This window comes from Caretta caretta, chromosome 2, assembly GCF_965140235.1.
Source record: "Caretta caretta isolate rCarCar2 chromosome 2, rCarCar1.hap1, whole genome shotgun sequence".
In the NCBI taxonomy this organism is placed as follows: Eukaryota; Metazoa; Chordata; order Testudines; family Cheloniidae; genus Caretta; species Caretta caretta.
In genome coordinates this window covers 217,074,090-217,092,992 of record NC_134207.1, presented here as the reverse complement: position 1 = coordinate 217,092,992, position 18,903 = coordinate 217,074,090, and the positions used below count along the sequence as shown (strand labels likewise).

At 42.7% G+C, this 18,903-nt stretch overlaps 1 protein-coding gene across 4 annotated transcripts in view; it reads left to right on the top strand.

The window, feature by feature from the left end:
- Window positions 1–18,903, top strand: part of LOC125631488 (scinderin) — a 140,441-nt gene that overhangs the window by 115,235 nt on the left and 6,303 nt on the right. For all 4 annotated transcript variants that reach the window (XM_048838261.2, XM_048838257.2, XM_048838258.2 and 1 more), the window contains 9 exons: window positions 2,458–2,550; window positions 3,300–3,432; window positions 5,759–5,847; window positions 6,937–7,152; window positions 9,486–9,607; window positions 10,503–10,593; window positions 16,231–16,401; window positions 17,291–17,468; window positions 17,968–18,089. In XM_048838261.2, coding sequence (XP_048694218.1) covers window positions 2,458–2,550; window positions 3,300–3,432; window positions 5,759–5,847; window positions 6,937–7,152; window positions 9,486–9,607; window positions 10,503–10,593; window positions 16,231–16,401; window positions 17,291–17,468; window positions 17,968–18,089 — 1,215 coding nt within the window. The remainder of the gene's footprint in view (window positions 1–2,457; window positions 2,551–3,299; window positions 3,433–5,758; window positions 5,848–6,936; window positions 7,153–9,485; window positions 9,608–10,502; window positions 10,594–16,230; window positions 16,402–17,290; window positions 17,469–17,967; window positions 18,090–18,903) is intronic.

Sequence of the window (18,903 nt, the reverse complement as noted above, 5' to 3'; positions counted from 1 at the left end):
CAATAATAACGGTTGCAGCATTATTTTGGCGCTACAAATAGTTCCCATCTACGTGGCAAGATGAAACTCTGCATTAATCATACCACAGGCAATCACATTGTACAGTTGAGTTTGTATGATAATGGGACCATCTGTTGTGTTTGTTGCAAACTCCCAGTGAATCAGGAGGAAAGTATTAAGGTGGGTGGAAGAAGATTTTATTAATATGAGCACTTCATCCTCTAGATCTTCACAGACATTTCAATATTACATAGCCTCAAATATATCCCATATCTGCTTACATAAAGAAATATGCCTACTGCCAGGTTGTTGTCTAACTTTTCTGTAAAAAAGCGAATGGCCATAGCCTGTTGAGGCTTCGTACCTTGGATAGCTATAACTTAATGTAAAAGTTCATGATGGGGAGTATTTTCAAAGCAATTCTTCCAGTTATTGCCATATAATCCCATTGATTATAATGTGTCATTCAGCTACATGGCCTGTACACTGATGTGAAAATTTACTTCTAATTACCTTAAATATCATTAAATTTGCAGCCACTGTAAATTCATACAGTGAACACTATTATCTGTTGAAAAGCTAATGGGAACATCTCTCTTAAAGGCTAAGAGCATTGTGTTTTTGTTTTATTTCCAGTTAGAAGTAAACTACTTGAGGTTAACCTAGGACAATCACATCCAGCTTACATGATATTGCCAAGACCGAAAATCATACAGATGGCTGATGATTTTTATTAAATATTTATGGTATTTTTCCTCTGAACTCTTTACAACTGTGTGCTTTGTGCCGCATCCCTGTGATCAAATATTTACAGTGTTTTAGAATGGCTCTATGCAAATCTACTGTCAACAGAAAAGTTTTTACTGACATATTTGATTTTAACAGTTCATTATCAGATATTAAGCCATATCCTGGTGCCCTGATTCATGGGAGTAATCCCACTGAAATTATTTGCCTGAGAACAAATTTGCTGGATTTGGCCATATGTGAATCAAAAAGGAAACATCTTATTAAAATGAGGGTTGTTAGGAAGAAGGTCTGACAATCAGTCAAAAAGCCAGTTAATACCTGTAGTGTTGTAGCCATGTTGGTCCCAGGATATGGGAGAGACAAGGTAGGTGAGATAATATCTTTTATTGGACCAACTTCTGTTGGTGGAAGGTATAAGCTTTCAAGCTTCACAGAGCTCTTCATCAGGTCTGGGGACCTTCCAAAGTTTGTACCTTCCACCAACAGAAGTTGGTCCAGTAAAAGATATTACCTCACCCACCTTGTCTCTCTCATATCCTAGGACCAGCATGGCTACAACAATCCCAGACCCAAAGAAGAGTTCTGTGAAGCTTGAAAGCTCGTACCTTCCCCTGACGGAAGTTGGTCAAATAAAAGTAATTACCTCACCTGCCTTGTCTCTCTCAATGAATACCTGGACATTTCAGTCTTAATGTATACTCTTAATGTAGCATTGTGAGTTTGTTTTAATGATAAATTAGTATAAAACTAGCCCTGGTACAAAACTGGCCACTTAAAGTGCCGGTGGTTAACTAGGTAACAGACCTGGGTGGGAAATGGGTTTCTCATCCCATAAGACGATTTGAGATTTTGAAAATTTTTCCCCATCCTGAAATGGAACAGAAAACTAAAATCTTGAAAGTTTTCACAAACTAATCATCTGGGGTGGGGGAATGGATTGGATCAATTGGAACATTTTGTTTAGATAATTTCAAATTATTTTGTTTCAGTTTTGACCTTTTACATTTTTAACCCTTTATAAAGTACAAATTAACTAAAATTTTGAAAAGTCATTTTAACTTGAAAAATGAAGCTGTTTTTGAAAATGTTGAAACAGGATGTTTTAACAGTTCTGAATTTTTTTTTTCAAAATTTTTTTGAGATGCATTGAAACCAACCCTTTCTCACAAACATTTTTGTTTCAACAAATCTACATTTTCTGATTAAAAAAAAAATTTGGGGGGGGAAAATCTCAACTAGCTGTACTGACATGACCCCCCAGAAGTGGATGTCTTTTCTTTAGTAATCAAACACCATGGTCTTCTCAGTGTTTAGCAATGCCAATGCGTGAATGACCAAAACTGGAATGTAGGGAAACAAACAGAAAGCACCAAGAAAGTGAAAAATGAAGTTGGTTCTTAATTATCTTGTGGCCTGGGTCTCTCAGTGAATCCCCTTCCCAATGTACCCACAACCAAGGAGCTGGCGTGTGGGAAAGACAGCACATACAAATGTACCCTACTGCGGCAAATCTGGCACAGTTGCTTGAACACACCTGTATGTTTGCAATCAAGCCGGCCAACAGATGAGATTTACATTTCTTCATAATAATATACAGAGATGATCCAGTCTAATTGCTGAGTTAGCAGATATTAAAAATATGTAAGTACATTTACTAAGAAACCCATGTTGCCTTTGCAGTGAAGTTGTTTTTCTTCTGGTATACAGGTTTTAGGGACTAAGCCACTGCTTCGTGAGGATGATGATAATGATGATGAGGCAGCTGATATCACAAACAGGAGAATTGCTAAACTATACATGGTAAGCGCCAAATCTTTCTATTTCTATTGTGGCTAGATATATTGAAACAGTGACGTTCAGACATGCAATATCCCTTGTATGCTAAACTCTGTTTTGGGGCTGTAGACGCCTGTTATTTCCATCAGTTTGCAGTCGCTGGTGTAAATCAGTAAAGCTCAGTTAAATTCAATAGAGCTATAAATTTATACTAGACAAGGATTTGGTCTTGGAAATGTTTTTAACCATGCTGTTCAAAACTGTGGCCCTGATCCAAGGAGGGGCTTTAAGCCAGCTTCCCTTTTTGTACCTGCAAGTGATTGTACCTGCCGTTAGTTGTGCGTGCACATTGTGGGTGTGAATCAGTAGATAGAGCAGGCTTTAAATGCATAAGAATAATTCATGAGTGTAGGTGTTTTAGCTGCAATTATCAATTTTGAAGGATCTGCATATTTTTAATTATATAAGGTATTCATAGAACATGTATTTAAGCAGGGGTGGAGTAGTAAGTGATTTATTAATAAGATTGTGAGAAAGGAAGCTGATAAAAATCACAATGCTAATAGCTTAGCTCCCTCTGTTGGACGTAACGTGAAATGAAACAATTTTTTAAAAAGTTCTCATTAACTGTCACAGCTTTCCAGTAACGCACGGATTATATGAAGTCATTTATACAGGATTAGTAAAGCAAAGCTAATGTAGTTTGGGGAGGGGAAAGTGATCTGAGTGTGAAAGCCTGGGTTGATCTAAATCTGAAATTACTGCTTCCTCAGGTGTCAGATGCAAGTGGGTCCATGAAGGTGTCAGTGGTTGCAGAGGAAAACCCCTTCTCGAGGGCTATGCTGTTGTCTGAAGAGTGTTTCATTTTGGACCATGGTGCTGCAAGAAAGATCTTTGTGTGGAAAGGTAAGAGATGACCCACACTGCTTCTCGGGGACTAGACAGTTCACCCAGGAACCAGTGCTGCCAGAACTTGGGGAGTGCACACAGTACATGTGGGTACATAGAAGGGCTACATACTGCTTGAGCACGGCATCCTACAAACCCTATCTCGCCTGAGCAGTCCTTTCTCAGTTTTTTCTGTGGATAAGGACTGCTCACATGAGTATGGGTTTGCAAGGATTGGGTCCAGTCTATGTATCTTGGGTATTTATCAGCTTGGTGCCTAAGATCTGAACAGCAGTTATGAAGAAAGCATAAAAAATCACGTAGAGCCTTGTTTGTGGAATGGCAAATCATCATGATCAGGGACAAAACCCAGAGGCTGATTGCTTAATAATTAATGTAAACTGTACCTTGCTCTCACATACACAATATTGTTAGATACGGATGGGAGGTTGTAAAGCCAGCACTGGATAGAATCTAAACGTCATGCATCATTAAAAACATATGTTTATCATTACTTTATTGCTTCTTTGTTTGTTTTAAACATTTCTCTGTGCCAGCATAGGTGCTTGCAACAGTGTCTGGAGCTATGTTGACAGCACATTTCCCTGTAATAGAACAGTATTGGAAAATCAAGAATACCTGCACTCCTTGCATCTGGGCAGATTTCAGAGCTCCCATTAGATCCAGTATGAAGGGTGTTCTGTTCTCTGACTGAGCACAGTTCTTAATAAAATTGCTTTGTAGCAACTGCATTAGAAATAATACATCGCCAGTCATCTGCAGCAATCCAGGAAGTACTGCAAACATTTTGCCAGAATAAAATCTCACCTGCACATGTTCCGGCATCTTTTAAATAGAGAAGAGTTGGGAAGCACCCATGTGTCCCCTTAGGTGTACTGGTGCTGCTCCAGGCATTCTCTTTTGTGACTTATGTTAGCAACACAATTGGTTATAACCCTTTATTATCCAGGTTTCAGAGTAACAACTGTGTTAGTCTGTATTTGCAAAAAGAAAAGGAGGACTTGTGGCACCAAAGGGACTAACCAATTTATTTGAGCATAAGCTTTCCCGAGCTACAGCTCACTTCATCGGATGCAGTGAGCTGTAGCTCACGAAAGCTTATGCTCAAATAAATTGGTTAGTCTCTAAGGTGCCACAAGTCCTCCTTTTCTTTTTCCTTATTATCCAGTGAGTCTATTATTGTCTCAGTCCGCACTCTTGTACTGGGGGCAGCAATTACCATTTTAACAGCCCAGGGGCAAGGGGAAGTCAATGCACATTAACCATGTCCCTTTTACTAAGGCTTCAACTCAGGGACCATTGGAGCAAACAGTTCATTAGGTCAGGCACCTTTACAACAAACAGTTCCTGGGTCCAGGAATCATTACCACAATCATTTCATCAGAATGCCAAACTTACAGTCCACACCCAAGTCTCTGAATCAGGTTAGGCTTGTCTCCAGGTGCCTCAGGGAGTAAATGCCACACACTGCAGCCTGCCTAGCTTCTACTCCTCTCTCTTTCTGTAGGCTCTAACCTGGCCCTTAAAGCGATAGCTCCCCTTTCCCCATGCTCTCTTTCACAGCTTCTCTCTTGCAAAAGCTGTATTCAGAGGAGACAGCTTTAAAGCAATGCTACACAGGCTGCTTCAGCAACTGTCTCATTCAAAATCAAATGTACTGAGGCTCCAGCAGAACAGCTCAGATCTGGGCCTTAAAATGCAATTATTAATGGCGCTGTGGGGAACAGAACCAGGACACAGTGCAGTTCCAGACAGTGATTCAGGAATGTCGAAAAAACTCTGGAGCCCAACAAGGAGCAATGTGTGAGGAACAGTGGTGGCATGTGACATGCCAAAGTCTGGCTAATAGGGAGTTTCATTTAACCAAGTTATGGAAGAGAGGGGTTGATAGGCAATGGGCTTGGCAGCTGTGGAAAGCAACCTAATTTCCCACCTCCCCCTTCCAGCAATGCAGATAGCCAGTGAGCTTTTGCAAGTCGAGCCTTTCTAAACACAGCACACATCATGATAATTATTTTCACCCAGGCTATCAATGCAAACAGACACATTTTAAAAAAGTGAACAGATTATTTTTATTCATTTTCAAAATCAGTAGAATTTAGATTTTTGGCAGTTTGACCTGGTGCGAATCTCTTTGCCTACCTCTGTTAGCAGACTTTAGTTTTGTCACTGTGCAGCCTGGAGGCAAACAAAATGTAAGAATGAACTATGTTAAGGGATACCTCATTCATTTGCAACTTCTCCCAGGAATTTTTCTTTTACACCTTCTGAGAACATGTTCCCTTTCCCCTGCCCGTAATCTTGTCCTGTTTGTTTTAATCAGGCAAAGATGCTAACCCACATGAGAGAAAGGCAGCCATGAAGACTGCCGAAGAATTCATACAACAAATGAACTACCCTGCCAACACCCAGGTGCAGTACGTTTGTGAGATAAATAATACAAGAGATTTTTTTTTTTAAATATTGGTCAATTGTTTAAAGTGCATGTGGTGCTATTAATCAGTTTAGCCAATCATTTTTTAAGGTTGGGGGGGTTAATTGATCAAAATAATTCTCATAACATTGCCTATAAATAGTGATGTGTGAATCTCCAAATGTTTGGTATACACAAGTATCCAAAAGTTTGGAGAGTCAGTGAAAGGGATCACTAATGTAGAAAGCTTCTTATTTATTCATTTGAAGTAAGATAGTTTGTACAAACCTTACTCATTCAATGCCTGGCTTCAGTTCCAGACCTCATTTTTTAGATTACCAACAACAACAATAAGAAATTTATCTCATATGTGGAATGTCTCATAATAGAATCCTTGCTCTTCACTCTCTCCCCCATCACAACTTCTTGCCTGAAGGATCAGACTCGAAGTGGAGTCAGGCATCTTCATCCTTCCTTTTAGGAAAACTCCTCTGTGAAGAAACAGATCATGCAGCATGCCTTAAAAGCAGTCAGATTCAGGTCAGCCTCATCTCCACCAGGAGCTTGCTCCACAGCTGCCAGATCTCTCCCCGGAGAGCTCTGTCCCTGGATCTGGCAAGATGGACCCTAGGTTCTGTCGGCCACTGTGCCCAGTTGATTATTGTAGCTATCTTCCTGATTTGTGCAACAAGGCCCACTCCATATAGGACTTTGTAAACTAGGAGTAGCTCTTTGAATTGGGTTTGGAAGTGGATAGCCAGCTAAGAGCTGGTGTGATACATTCTTAATGCTCTGTCTTGATCAGCAGGTGGATTGCTCCATGCAGTACTAGCTTTAATTTCTGGATAGACTCTTTGGCTACCTGCAGATTGAGAACATTACCAGTAATCCTAAATTGGAGGTCTGAAAGGCATGGATCACCGTGGCCACATGTCATTTGAGAGGGTCTCAAAAGTGGCCACAAAAAATTAGAACAATTTGCAACCAGTGGACCATCAGCCACTCAAAATATTCTACTTTGCTCCACTAAAGGGACAGTAGTAGTAACATACCGGCTTTCGCCTCCCCCATTTCTTCTTTACTTGCAGATTCAAGTGCTTCCAGAAGGAGGGGAAACTCCCATCTTCAAACAGTTCTTCAGAGACTGGAAGGATAAATATCAAAGCGAAGGCTTTGGGAAAGTCTATGTCACTGAGAGAGTGGCTAGAATTGAGCCGATTGAATTTGATGCTACCAAGTTACATGAATTTCCACAAATGGCTGCCCAACACAATATGATTGATGACGGTTCAGGGAAAGTGGAGGTAATTTTGTAATTTTAAAAAATTGAAATATAACATATATATATATATATATATATATATATATATAATTTCAACTACCTACCATATATACTCAATCATAAGCTGGTTCATTTATAAGCTGACCCCCCCAAGATGGATAAGTAAAAATGGTAAAAACTGTATGACCCTTTCATAAGCCGACCCTATATTTCAGAGGTTGGCAAACTTTGGCTCCTGGCCCATCAGGGTAAGCAGCTGGCGGGTCAGGACTTTTTGTTTACCTGGAGCGTTTGCAGGCACAGAGCCCCTCAGCTCCCAGTGGTTGCAGTTTGCCATTCCCAGCCAATGTGAGCTCTGGGAAGTGGTGCCACTTCCCGCAGCTCCCATTGGCTGGGAACGGCAAACTGCGGCCACAGAGAACTGAGGGGCTCCATGCCTGTGAATGCTCCAGGTAAACAAAATGACAATGTATTAGATATTCAATGATTTCATAGAGTTTAAAATCATCAAATTTTGGTGTAGACCCGTTTATAAGCCGACCCCCACTCTTTGATGCGTCACATTTTTACCAAAAATATTCGGCTTATGAACAAGTATATATGGTACATTCTCGTGTTACTTTTACTGGTTAAGTTGTTATTTTGCAAGTTTAAACTGTTGAGTAGTTTGGTTGCAAAATCTGCAGCTTTACATCTCAAGAGCCTTTCGGTGGAGAGGGAATGAATCCCCGTGTCATCTATGTGCTGTACAGTTTGTTCTTCAGTAAAGTGCTTTGATGCCCATTAAAAATGCTATATCAGTCACTCTGTACAAAAGTAGAACTGCCACCCCTCTTACAAAATTAGGCTTGGCAGAATTTGATTTCTGTTTTTGTTTTTTTTTTAATAATTTGAATGGATATCACTGTTTCTTTTTAAGCATTTTAATTTTTTTTATCTATTTAAATTTTTAAAGTTGCACAGAATTATGGGGTTTGAGCACTTTTTTTCAATTTTTGTCTATTTAAATTGTCACAATTGCTGGAAATTATTGTGGGGGTCAGACAATCATTTAATGACAGTAGAAATTGAGATGGCTTGATAAACTATTAAAACACAAATTGTCACCACCACATATCAAAATGTACAACGTACATAGCTTTAAATTAAACTGTAATAAGTTCTCAAGCAGCATGTACCCTACTTTGCCTATCTGTAAATGTCAAGTATTATTGATGAAACAGCTTTTTTTTTTTTTGACAGTTTGTGCGTATATGGTGAAATCAATGGTTATCAACATTTACCGATAAAAATCTAATCCTTAAATCCTTCCCAGCCTCTATATAATGTATTTAAAAGAAATACTTTAAATATGACACTTATTCTAAAGTGACAGTTCTCCCTTCTCTCCACTTAGAAGCCTGCCAGTTAAAGAGTATGGGTGAAATCCCAGAAGTCAAAAGTCAATGGGAATTTTACCCATTCACTCTATATCTGTAAGTCCTTCATACACCAGGTCTGTTCTCTGAACGCAGTCTTCAACTCAAGGCTAGAGAGCTCCTTCACAGAAGCAGAATGAGTGGGTTTCATTGCCCAGCCGTGGGGACTGGACTCAGAGAGGGCAAGATGGCATGATACACACAGTGCAGGGTTCCACACATGACTGTAAACCCTCGAGTCCTTGCTCCCATGTTGAGGATACATTGGGGCAACACAGGGTTATATTAGCCATTGGGCTGACATAACAGAACAGCTCTGCAGCTTGTGGGGAGTATTCCTCTTGTTCCTTATGGGATTACTCTGTGCACTGCCTGCTGTTTGAGGTGGCCAGTGGGTCCCTGGGCTTAGCCCAGGTTGAATAGCGGTCTTAGCCTTTAGCAACTCAGGTCTCAAGCATTAATCATATGACATAGAATTGAAATATACAGGATCAAGTGAAGGATAATGTGTGCAGCAGTGGGTACTTGTCTGGAGTGCAGCATACCTTTTCCTTGTGGAATTCTATTTCATTAATGTGGTACCATTTACCTATGACATGAAGGAAAGGAATGTGAATGGATTAGTGTAAGTGACATTACATGATGTGACATCAAAATGTCAAGAAGAAAGCACAATATTTTCTAATTGACTTCCCGCTACAATTCATTTAGTTAGCAGTGCTGGGCCGAGCGCACTGCAAGATGGTTCAGTCTCTGTCATTTAGGATCACCTGATCTTTTCTGATGGCAGTTAGGTTAACATAGTATTTGGAGACAGAAAACAGGTGTTGCTCAAGAAGGTAACATAGTAAGTCATTTGACCACTTCCCCGATATTCAGCTTCAAGTCGAATGCTGATGAATTCCAATATTTTCCAGTGATGGCTTTGGTTTCCTAGGTCTGGCGTGTTGAAAGTAATGGCAGAATCCCTGTGGCATCTGAGACATATGGAGAATTTTTTGGCGGTGACTGCTACATTATACTTTATACTTATCCTAAAGGACAGATCATCTACACATGGTATGTTTGGTCCGCATTCAGCCCACGGATATTGTATTATTTGCTGGCTTTATGTGAGTTGTCCCACTGAAACCAGTGGGAAGACTAACATGTCACAAGGGTCCCAGGGTTGGGGAAGGGGTGGAGTAAGCACCACACTTAATTTTTATCAAACCTAGGCAGAGCCAGGAGTAGATGCAGGTCAGGATCTCAAGTGGGGGGTTAGAGAGACTCCCTTGCCCTGGCACAGCATACAGTAAAACAGCACCCCATGCCTAGCTAGACACACACAGACTCTCTGGCCTGAGCCAGTGCAAATCTCTCTCCTCCTCCCCAGTCATTCCAATCTGTCCGTGCACTCTGATACTGGCACCTGCATTGAGAGCCCAGACAGGTGGGTCTTGTAGCGTGGTCTCAGCTGTCCTGTTGGCTCCAGGCTGTGTACCTGTAAGAGTCCCCTTTTGGAAGCAGCTGGCTCCCCTGCAAGATGATCCTAGTGTAAACTCTGCAGCCCTGTGCTCTGGGGGTGTCTCAGTCTCTGCCCCAGCTCCTTGCTACTGCTTCTCCTCTGCCATTCCTTTTGTTGTCTCCCTTAACCTTCCCAGGCTTGTTCCCCATCCCATTCCCTCCCCATCTGCTCTTTGGCTCAAACCCTCCCAGTGGTCTGCAGTTTAATTTTGTGTCCATGGTCTGGCATGGTGCTGCCCCCAGCCTGACAGGTCTGCACAGAGTACTAGGGACTGGTTGGGGGAAAGGGGGGAGAAAGGAAGGGAGGGGGAAAGTGGCTCTATCCAGTCCCACACCTGCATAAAGGCTGTAGGAGCTGACTTACTTATTGTGTGCTTTGCTTGAAATATATGTTCTGGATCATTTTGAAACTGGGCTTCAGCTTTGTTTCTTTCTTCTTCACTCTCAGGCAAGGGGCACATGCAACAAAAGATGAGCTGACTGCATCTGCATTCCTGACCGTTCAGCTTGATCGGTCACTAAATGGACAGGCTGTCCAGGTTTGTGTCTCTCTAAGGAATAAATGTGACCTAGTTTTCTTTTAAAAGAGGTGGCCAATCTTAGTAACACCCTGGGCCACACAGACAACTTGTCTGGTGTATGGAGGCTACATCTGTATTGCACCTAAGTGAACATAAACAAACGTCCTCACAGAACTGTATTTTCTTCCCCCTGTAGCTTACTTTGGAGATGAAATGAAATTGCTTGTCATTTGAGTTCACCAGAAATAACAATGGTTGATTCAGGCATCTTCCAGGCATCCCCCCTACTTCCTCAGTAATTCCACATATTCTCCCTTTCTTGTTGTGACATGGCTTGACGTAGCCTGTAAGCTTTGGAAGCAGGGAATTTGTCGTCTTCTACATTTAAAAAGCACCATAGACATTTACAACACTAACTGGCTGATTTGTATTTTTTTTCCCATTGTTACTACTTGTTAAAGAAGTTAAAGAAGGTTGGGCTGGGATGAATGGACTATAGATTGGATAGAAAGTTGGCTAGATTGTCAGGCTCAATGGGTAGTGATCACTGGCTCCATGTCTAGTTGGCAGCCGGTATCAAGTGGAGTGCCCAAGGGTCGGTCCTCTGGCTGGTTTTGTTCAATATCTTCATAAATGATCTGGAGGATGGGTGTGGATTGCACCCTCAGCAAGTTTGCAGATGACACTAAACTGGGAGGAGAGGTAGATACGCCAGTGGACAGGGATAGGATACAGAGGGACCTAGACAAATTAGAGGATTGGGCCAAAAGAAATCTGATGAGGTTCAACAAGGACAAGTGTAGAGTCCTGCACTTAGGACAGAAGAATCCCATGCACTGATACAGACTAGGGACCGAATGGCTAGGCAGCAGTTCTGCAGAAAAGGACCTAGGGGTTACAGTGGACGAGAAGCTGGATATGAGTCAACAGTGTGCCGTTGTTGCCAAGAAGGCCAATGGCATTTTGGGCTGTGTAAGTAGGGGCATTGCCAGCAGATCGAGGGACGTGATCGTTCCCCTCTATTCAACATTGGTGAAGCCTCATCTGGAGTACTGTGTCCACTTTTGGGCCCCGCACTACAAGAAGGATGTGGATAAATTGGAGAGAGTCCAGCGGAGGGCAACAAAAATGACTAGGGGTCTGGAACACATGACTTATGAGGAGAGGCTGAGGGAATTGGGATTGTTTAGTCTGCAGAAGAGAAGAATGAGGGGGGATTTGATAGCTGCTTTCAACTACCTGAGAGGTGGTTCCAAAGAGGATGATTCTAGACTATTCTCAGTGGTAGAAGATGACAGGACAAGGAGTAATGGTCTCAAGTTGCAGTGGGGGAGGTTTAGGCTGGCTATTAGGAAAAACTTTTTCACTAGGAGGGTGGTGAAACACTGGAAAGCGTTACCTAGGGAGGTGGTGGAATCTGCTTCCTTAGAAGTTTTTAAGGTCAGGCTTGACAAAGCCATGGGTGGGATGATTTAGTTGGGGATTGGTCCTGCTTTGAGTAGGGGGTTGGACTAGATGACCTCCTGAGGTCCCTTCCAATCCTAATATTCTATGATTCTATGATACTCATAATCATCACCATTGTTTTTCTCACCATGCAGAGGGAAGCTGTGGAGCACATTTTAGGACTCCGTTAATATATTGGATTTTTTCCCTCTGGAAACTGGTGATCAGATCACGAGTAAAAAAGAGTTCAGACTCTCCACAGTCCTTAATGAAAGGGCTTGTTTTCTATGCCCTTTAGTTTTTCACACCTGCTTTGTCAATGGCACAAATCAGTTTGCAACAGAATTTTCCAGCATAAAGTCACAGAATTCCTCCTTCCTGCCCATGCCAGTCCATCTCTTTCGGCCATTTTAAACCTTTTCATCAGGCACCTGCCATTCTACTGGAGGTTTCCTTGCCCACTTTGACCCTTGCTGTTTAATAAGGGCATATGAGTGTTTCCCCCAGCCACCTTCATGCCATTTTTGAAGTTGCTGAGAATGGCTAACCCTATGGAGCTGCTCTTTGTCAGACCTGATGACATGCTAGGGGCCAAATTGTGCCATTGAGATACTGTTTTGCATTGATGGGATAAAGATTTACCACCACAGGCAGAGCACCATGAAGCATTCTCCTTCAGGGTCTGATTTGTTCTTGTCACTTACACAGGAGGTAACTCATGTCTTTCCTCCCTTGTGCACAATCTGGCCCTATGGTAGTGCTCCCTTCTGCAGAAATGCAGGATGAGATCTCAGATACAAGTCCTTACCTGAAGGAATGTGGTGTGCAGGAGAGGACAAAGATTGCTAAGAGGTGTGGCTGGGGCAAGACCAGTTCTGATGTGACCCACTGTTCCCCTGCTAAAAATACCTCCTGCTCCTCTGGCCTTCTCTCATTCCGTCCTGCCTTCCATCACCCACTGGTCCCACTCCCTACCGCAGAGGTAGCTGGGGGGCCAACTTCCTGCCACAGAGCCCAGAAACAGTTCTGTGCTGAAGAAGTGGCTAACAGGGAAGGTGTAGCAGATGGGAGCGTTAGACCTGCTGCCCACTGGGACAAGCCTTCACTTCCATAAGGGTGATATGCAGCTCAGGAGGTGGGAGGGCTCTCCTTTGAAAGAGGGGATGGAGGAGGAGAAGGAGGAGGGCTAGGGAGAGAAGGGGGGTTACGAGGCAGGGGATGAGAACAGTAAAATGTTTGATTCCCATCCCTAAAGTATAAGTGTGAAGGTCTGTCATTTTTATCAAGTTTATAACTAATTAGATTGCAGGGGATAGTTTTAAATGTTAAATCAATAGCAATTGATTATTGACATCATACTAAGTGAAGGTTAAAATCTCTTGATGTAATTACTTAGTTGAAACCTTCCTAAATAAATGTTAAATAATTATTTTATAGTTAACTGAACTTTCTTTCATTAAGCTAAAAGAGTTCCATCTAATTGCAATGACTGTAATATTTAAAAGCTAATTACTTTCATCATATATATGCTAAATCTTATTATGTAAAATGGTATTTAGCATAATTTGTAGCATTTTCCAGTGTAACCATCTTTTTAGACACTAGATGGCACTACAACCCAAATTACACTCAAGAGAGAGACTGAAACTTTCCTTACAGCCACATATTTCCTAACAGGTTTCAGAGTAGCAGCCGGGTTAGTCTGTATCCGCAAAAAGAACAGGAGGACTTGGGGCACCTTAGAGACGAACCCATTTATTTGAGCATGAGCTTTCGTGAGCTACAGCTCACTTCATCATCTTTGGAGCAGATTTTTAAAGTGTGGCCTCTCTTTCGGCACCTGCGTATAATTGCCATGATTTTGCACAAATGGCGGGTGCAATTGATTTCATTCAGTTGTCTCACTCTCTGACTGCGCCTGCCTGTCTGGCAGTGAGACATCGAAATGGGATCGTGCCCACCATTGCTGCCACCTGCAACACTGTGGGAGCAAATGGAAGGCCAGGCTGAGGCTGGCCTGAAAAGGAGCCCTTTATCTCTGGGGTGACCAAAATGTTTCTCCAGTTTGTTAAAATGATTGCTTTGGGTTGGACTAGGGAGCCGGCACTCGGGGCGGGGGCAGCATGCGGAGCCTCCCTGGCCACCCATCCACATAGGGGCCACAAGGACCTGGCGGCCGCTTCCGGGAGCCATGTGGAACCAGAGCAGGCAGGGAGCCTGCCTTAGCCCTGGGCCCCTGCTACGCCGCCGACCGGACTTTTAACGGCCCAGTCGGCAGTGCCAACTGGAGCTACCAGGGTCCCTTTTCGACTGGGCATTCCAATTGAAACCCAGATGCCTGGCCTGGCAACCTTAGGTTGGACTGCAGTCCTACAATCCAGACAGAGTAAGGGGTTCACTCCTCAGTTGGAGGATAGGAATACTGTCACAATTTGCTTCTTGCTTCCCCGTGCTCCTAGCTCTTTTGTTGGCACAGATTACTCCCCCCTCTGCACCTGCTCTGATGCGCTCACTGATATGCCAAGGCTCTTCCCATTCCCCATCCTTGCCTGTCCTCTCCCCACTGGCAGAGGCTGTGCTCCTCCCCTGCTCAAGCTCGGGTGCTGTGGGTAGCCCACACAGGGTAATAAGGTGTCCCCTTGCTCCTTTGCGCTGGCTTGCAGCCACGCACCCTATCCAGCAGACAGTTCTCAGCCACACAGTGCATCAGCATGCAACCATCTCACAGAAGCTGCTCACCAACACCTCACAGGCTCTGCTCCTCCTAGAGTGCAAGTGTCAGGCTCCTCGGTGGCAGCCAGCTCTTCCTCATCTGCCTTTCCTCCAGCAGGCAGTGCTGAGCAGTTTGCTTCTTTGCTGCTGCCGGAGGCAGTGATCAGGGTTCTGCTAGGCTGGTATTGAGGCTCCTTCCCTCTCTCAGTTGAACATTCCCTTTTCTGGCCCTCTATTCCTTTTCTTGGATGAGGGAAAGCCATTTTCAGGGGGAAGGGAGGGAATCTGACATCTGACCCAAAAGGCAGAGGACCCAGCTGGTAGGCTGATGTACCAGGGTTCAAAGCAGAAGGCTCGGGCCAAAAAACAGAGGTTAGCGAGCTCTGTTTCTATGTATGTTGCAGTCTCTGAGGAAATGTGTCAGACTTGCTCATGGGCATATAAGCTCCCTCTGCTGGCTAAACTGGTTGCTTTGCACATTCAGGACACCACGTAGAAGTAGGTGTTTCTGGCATCTGAAGTAATGAGTTTTCTTTCCCATGCCAGCTGTATCAAGTGGTGGTCTTTGCTGTTTTCTCTCCCCTCATCTCCCTCTTCTCTTCTGTAGTGCTCCTTTTTAAAGAAAGATTTTAACCAATTCCCTGTTCCATCCCTTTACTTTTCACCTTTCTTCTCATTTATCCTCCATCATTCATTCCTCTGATGCATACAGTACTTGATATATATGTGGTATACTTCAAATCATGCTTAAAGTATGCTGCTCTTGTATACTACAAGAGGGAAGGAAAACAGAAAAAAGTCTCTGGGCAGAATGTAGCCTTTAGTTGTCATCTTTTTGTTTCCTCCAGAGTGAAGAAATAGAGAATTCTGCTGTACAATAATAAATGTATGTTATTTATATTAAGATGCCCTGAAAATTAGAGGCATTTGCCAGTTCAGTTTTAAATACCATCTTTTCCCATATACACTAGAAGTTTATATTGTCAGCCTAGTTATCCATCGCCTGGTGGATTTATGCTCCCTTTTTCATCCTCATACAGACCTAGAAATAATGGCTATGATGAAAAACCCGTTTTTGCTACTTCGTTTAAATACAAATCCCCTAACCTTCAGAACTAGAGTCTTCCAGGAGAATTAAATGCCTACATAAAACCTCTGTACAGAGGCAATGTTTTTTCAAAAAGGAACAGTTTTCTTATTAAAGTAAATGGCAACCATCAGAGTTTTAATCCCTTAGAAACTAAATGGACAAGTCCCAATCTCAATGTTCTGTAAGAAATATTAGTCTGTGTGTATGTATTAGTATGAGTGACAAAACGGCTTATGAATGCTGCAACTACAGTGCCTCTGAAATAATGGGTGCTCAGCTCAGCTGAGACAGCTTGCCATTAGTAATTCTTCCTAACCTACTTACCCTGTTAGCTATCATCACCTTGGTATTCAGTCATGCCAAAACTAATGTAAAATCCTTTAATTTCTTTTCCTTTATTTGTACAGATCCGGGTCTCCCAAGGAAAAGAACCTACACATTTGCTGAGTTTGTTCAAAGACAAACCACTCATTGTCTACAAGGATGGAACATCCAAGAAAGGAGGTCAGAAACCCCCTCCCTCCACGCGTCTCTTTCAAATTCGCAGGAACCTGGCTTCCATCACCAGGATTGTGGAGGTAAAAATCACCTGTTCACTAAAATATTCCCCCTGTAACATAGTACAGTTGGAATGAGCACCAGAGTGGCAAGCGTGAGTTAAAATCACTTCTGTTTGATGGTTATAGTATGTGTAGGAACAGAGGAGCTCACATTCTGGATTGGATCAGAAGCCATTCCAGGTCTAATCCAGTATGACGTCTCTGACAGTGGCCAGTACTAGATTCTTCAGAGGAAGTTGCAAGAAACCCCATAGTGGATAATTAAAGAATAAGCTGAGCATATGGAAAGTTTCTTGCTAACCAGGACACAGACCTGAAGAAGAGCTCTATGTAAACTGGAAAACTCATCTCTCTCACCAGTAGAAGTTGGTCCAATAAAAGATATTACCAAATCCACCTTGTCTTCCTAAGCCTGGGCAGCTAGTTAAAATTCTTCTCTCAGGCCAATTATCAGTTTCAAGTGAGATGTTACCGGTACGTCTACACTGGAGCTGGAGGTGTAATTTTCAGTTTGAGTAGCATATGCGTGCCAATTTTGATTAAACAAGTGCACTAAAAAGAGCAGCTGCAGCAGGTCAGGCTAGCTGTCCAAGTACAAACGTAGGGTCTTGGATAAGATCATACTTGGGTGGCTAGCCTTTGCCACAGTGGCTACACTGCTATTTTTAGTGCATTAGCTGGATAAAAACTAGTGTTCTTATGTCTGCCTGGGATGGAAGTTACACCTGCAGCTCCAGTGTAGATGTGCCCCAAGCTAGTGCAGTGTAAATCTAGAGAAACACCACAGCAGAAAGTGCAGTTCCTTTGGATTTACACCAGTATTACAGCTTTACATCAGTGTGCAGACAGGTGAATGTGTGAGTTATTTAAAAATCAGAAGAATGAAACAATCTCATTCTTGCTCTAGGTTGATGTTGATGCAACTTCATTGAACTCCAATGATGTTTTTGTTTTGAAACTGCCAACAAACTCCGGCTACACCTGGGTCGGAAAAGGAGCAAGCAGAGAAGAGGAAAAAGGAGCTCAATATGTAGCCAGGATTCTGAAATGTCAAACCGCTAGGATTGCAGAAGGCCAGGAACCAGGTTAGTTCTGGGCGATCTGGCTGCTCAGTGGGATGGAGGGTGCACAATACCAGACAGGATTGGGTCCCAAATGTGCATACAAATGGGTTTTTTGCAAATACACACTTTTGTGGACAAACCGGTTACACTCCCCTTTCTTTGAAAATCTGGCTGTATTTTGCAATAAGGATATTTGTCCAGGATCTGAGCTGATTTACAAGTGGTACTATCTATAGAAGTCAACTGAGTTGCAGTGGATGCAACAGAATTTAGCCCTTTACACATACTGAATGACTAAAACAAATAGAGAGAGAGAGCAAGGTCTGATTACATGTAATCACATGAATATCTGCATTGGCTTTTATAAACATTGGGAAGAATAGAACTATTAAAGAAAAACATACACATTATGGGCTGGGCAAAGGGAATATTGTTTGGGGATTTTTGAAACAATATCCATCCAGTTAAAGAAGAAAACATAAAACTCAATGCCAAGTAGATTATATCATGTATATTCCAGAGGAATTCTGGACAGCCCTTAGAGGTAAGAAGAAATACCAGACTTCAGCACAGCTGCTAACTGAGTCTGAAGACCACCCTCCTCGTCTCTATGGCTGTTCCAATAAGACTGGCAGGTTTATTGTAAGTATATGATGGATACTTTCCCCTCTGTTAGTTCTGTACTTTGAGATATTGGGCAGCAATAGACACTAAATGAAACACCACCTGAGGCCTCCATTGACCCAGCATGGTACCTTTGTGAATTGTTAGTCTACTATTCCGATACTTATTAAGCAGCACAAGATAAAAATGGTGTAGAGTGTCTGGGCTAGTCCTGTAGGGTTACAAACCGGTGACTGCTGGAGGGAAATAAAAGTTCAAGACTATTTCATTCTCATTTTGTTATATGCAGATCAATGCGGTGGGAGAAAAAAATGTTTGATGGAAAAGATGAATGTGTCAAAATTAGACTTGCACATTAGTAGGTTTATTTAAGAATTCAAAATCATGGCCTACACTACTGCTCTCTGTAGAGGTGTTGATGGTGGTGGCATCTGGAAAGCTAGAGGGGATGAGCGGTGCTCTGAAGACATAGAGCAGATGCAGACATGAATGCCTTAGGAAGTTGTGGGGAGAGCCCTGCTTCTGAAGGAAGTAGCCTGTACTCCTACTAATGTCTGCTACCTGCAACTAGAAGGTGCACTGATGGGTAAGGCCTTGACTAAACCCTCCTAGCCATGTTTTCATAGAGCCCTGGAGAATAGCCAGATATGCCAGCTGAGCCCACAGCCAGTTCAAGAAAATGTTAGGTCTATATCGTCCCTGGGTCCATCAAGTGTGTGCTAGTAGTGGTGGGGAAAGGGAAGGTTCCTTGAACCCTCATTAACCCATAGTGCCGGAAGCAGCCGGATGTTTTTCTGTAATTGTGCCATTGAGGGAGGTGAGGAGGCAAGCT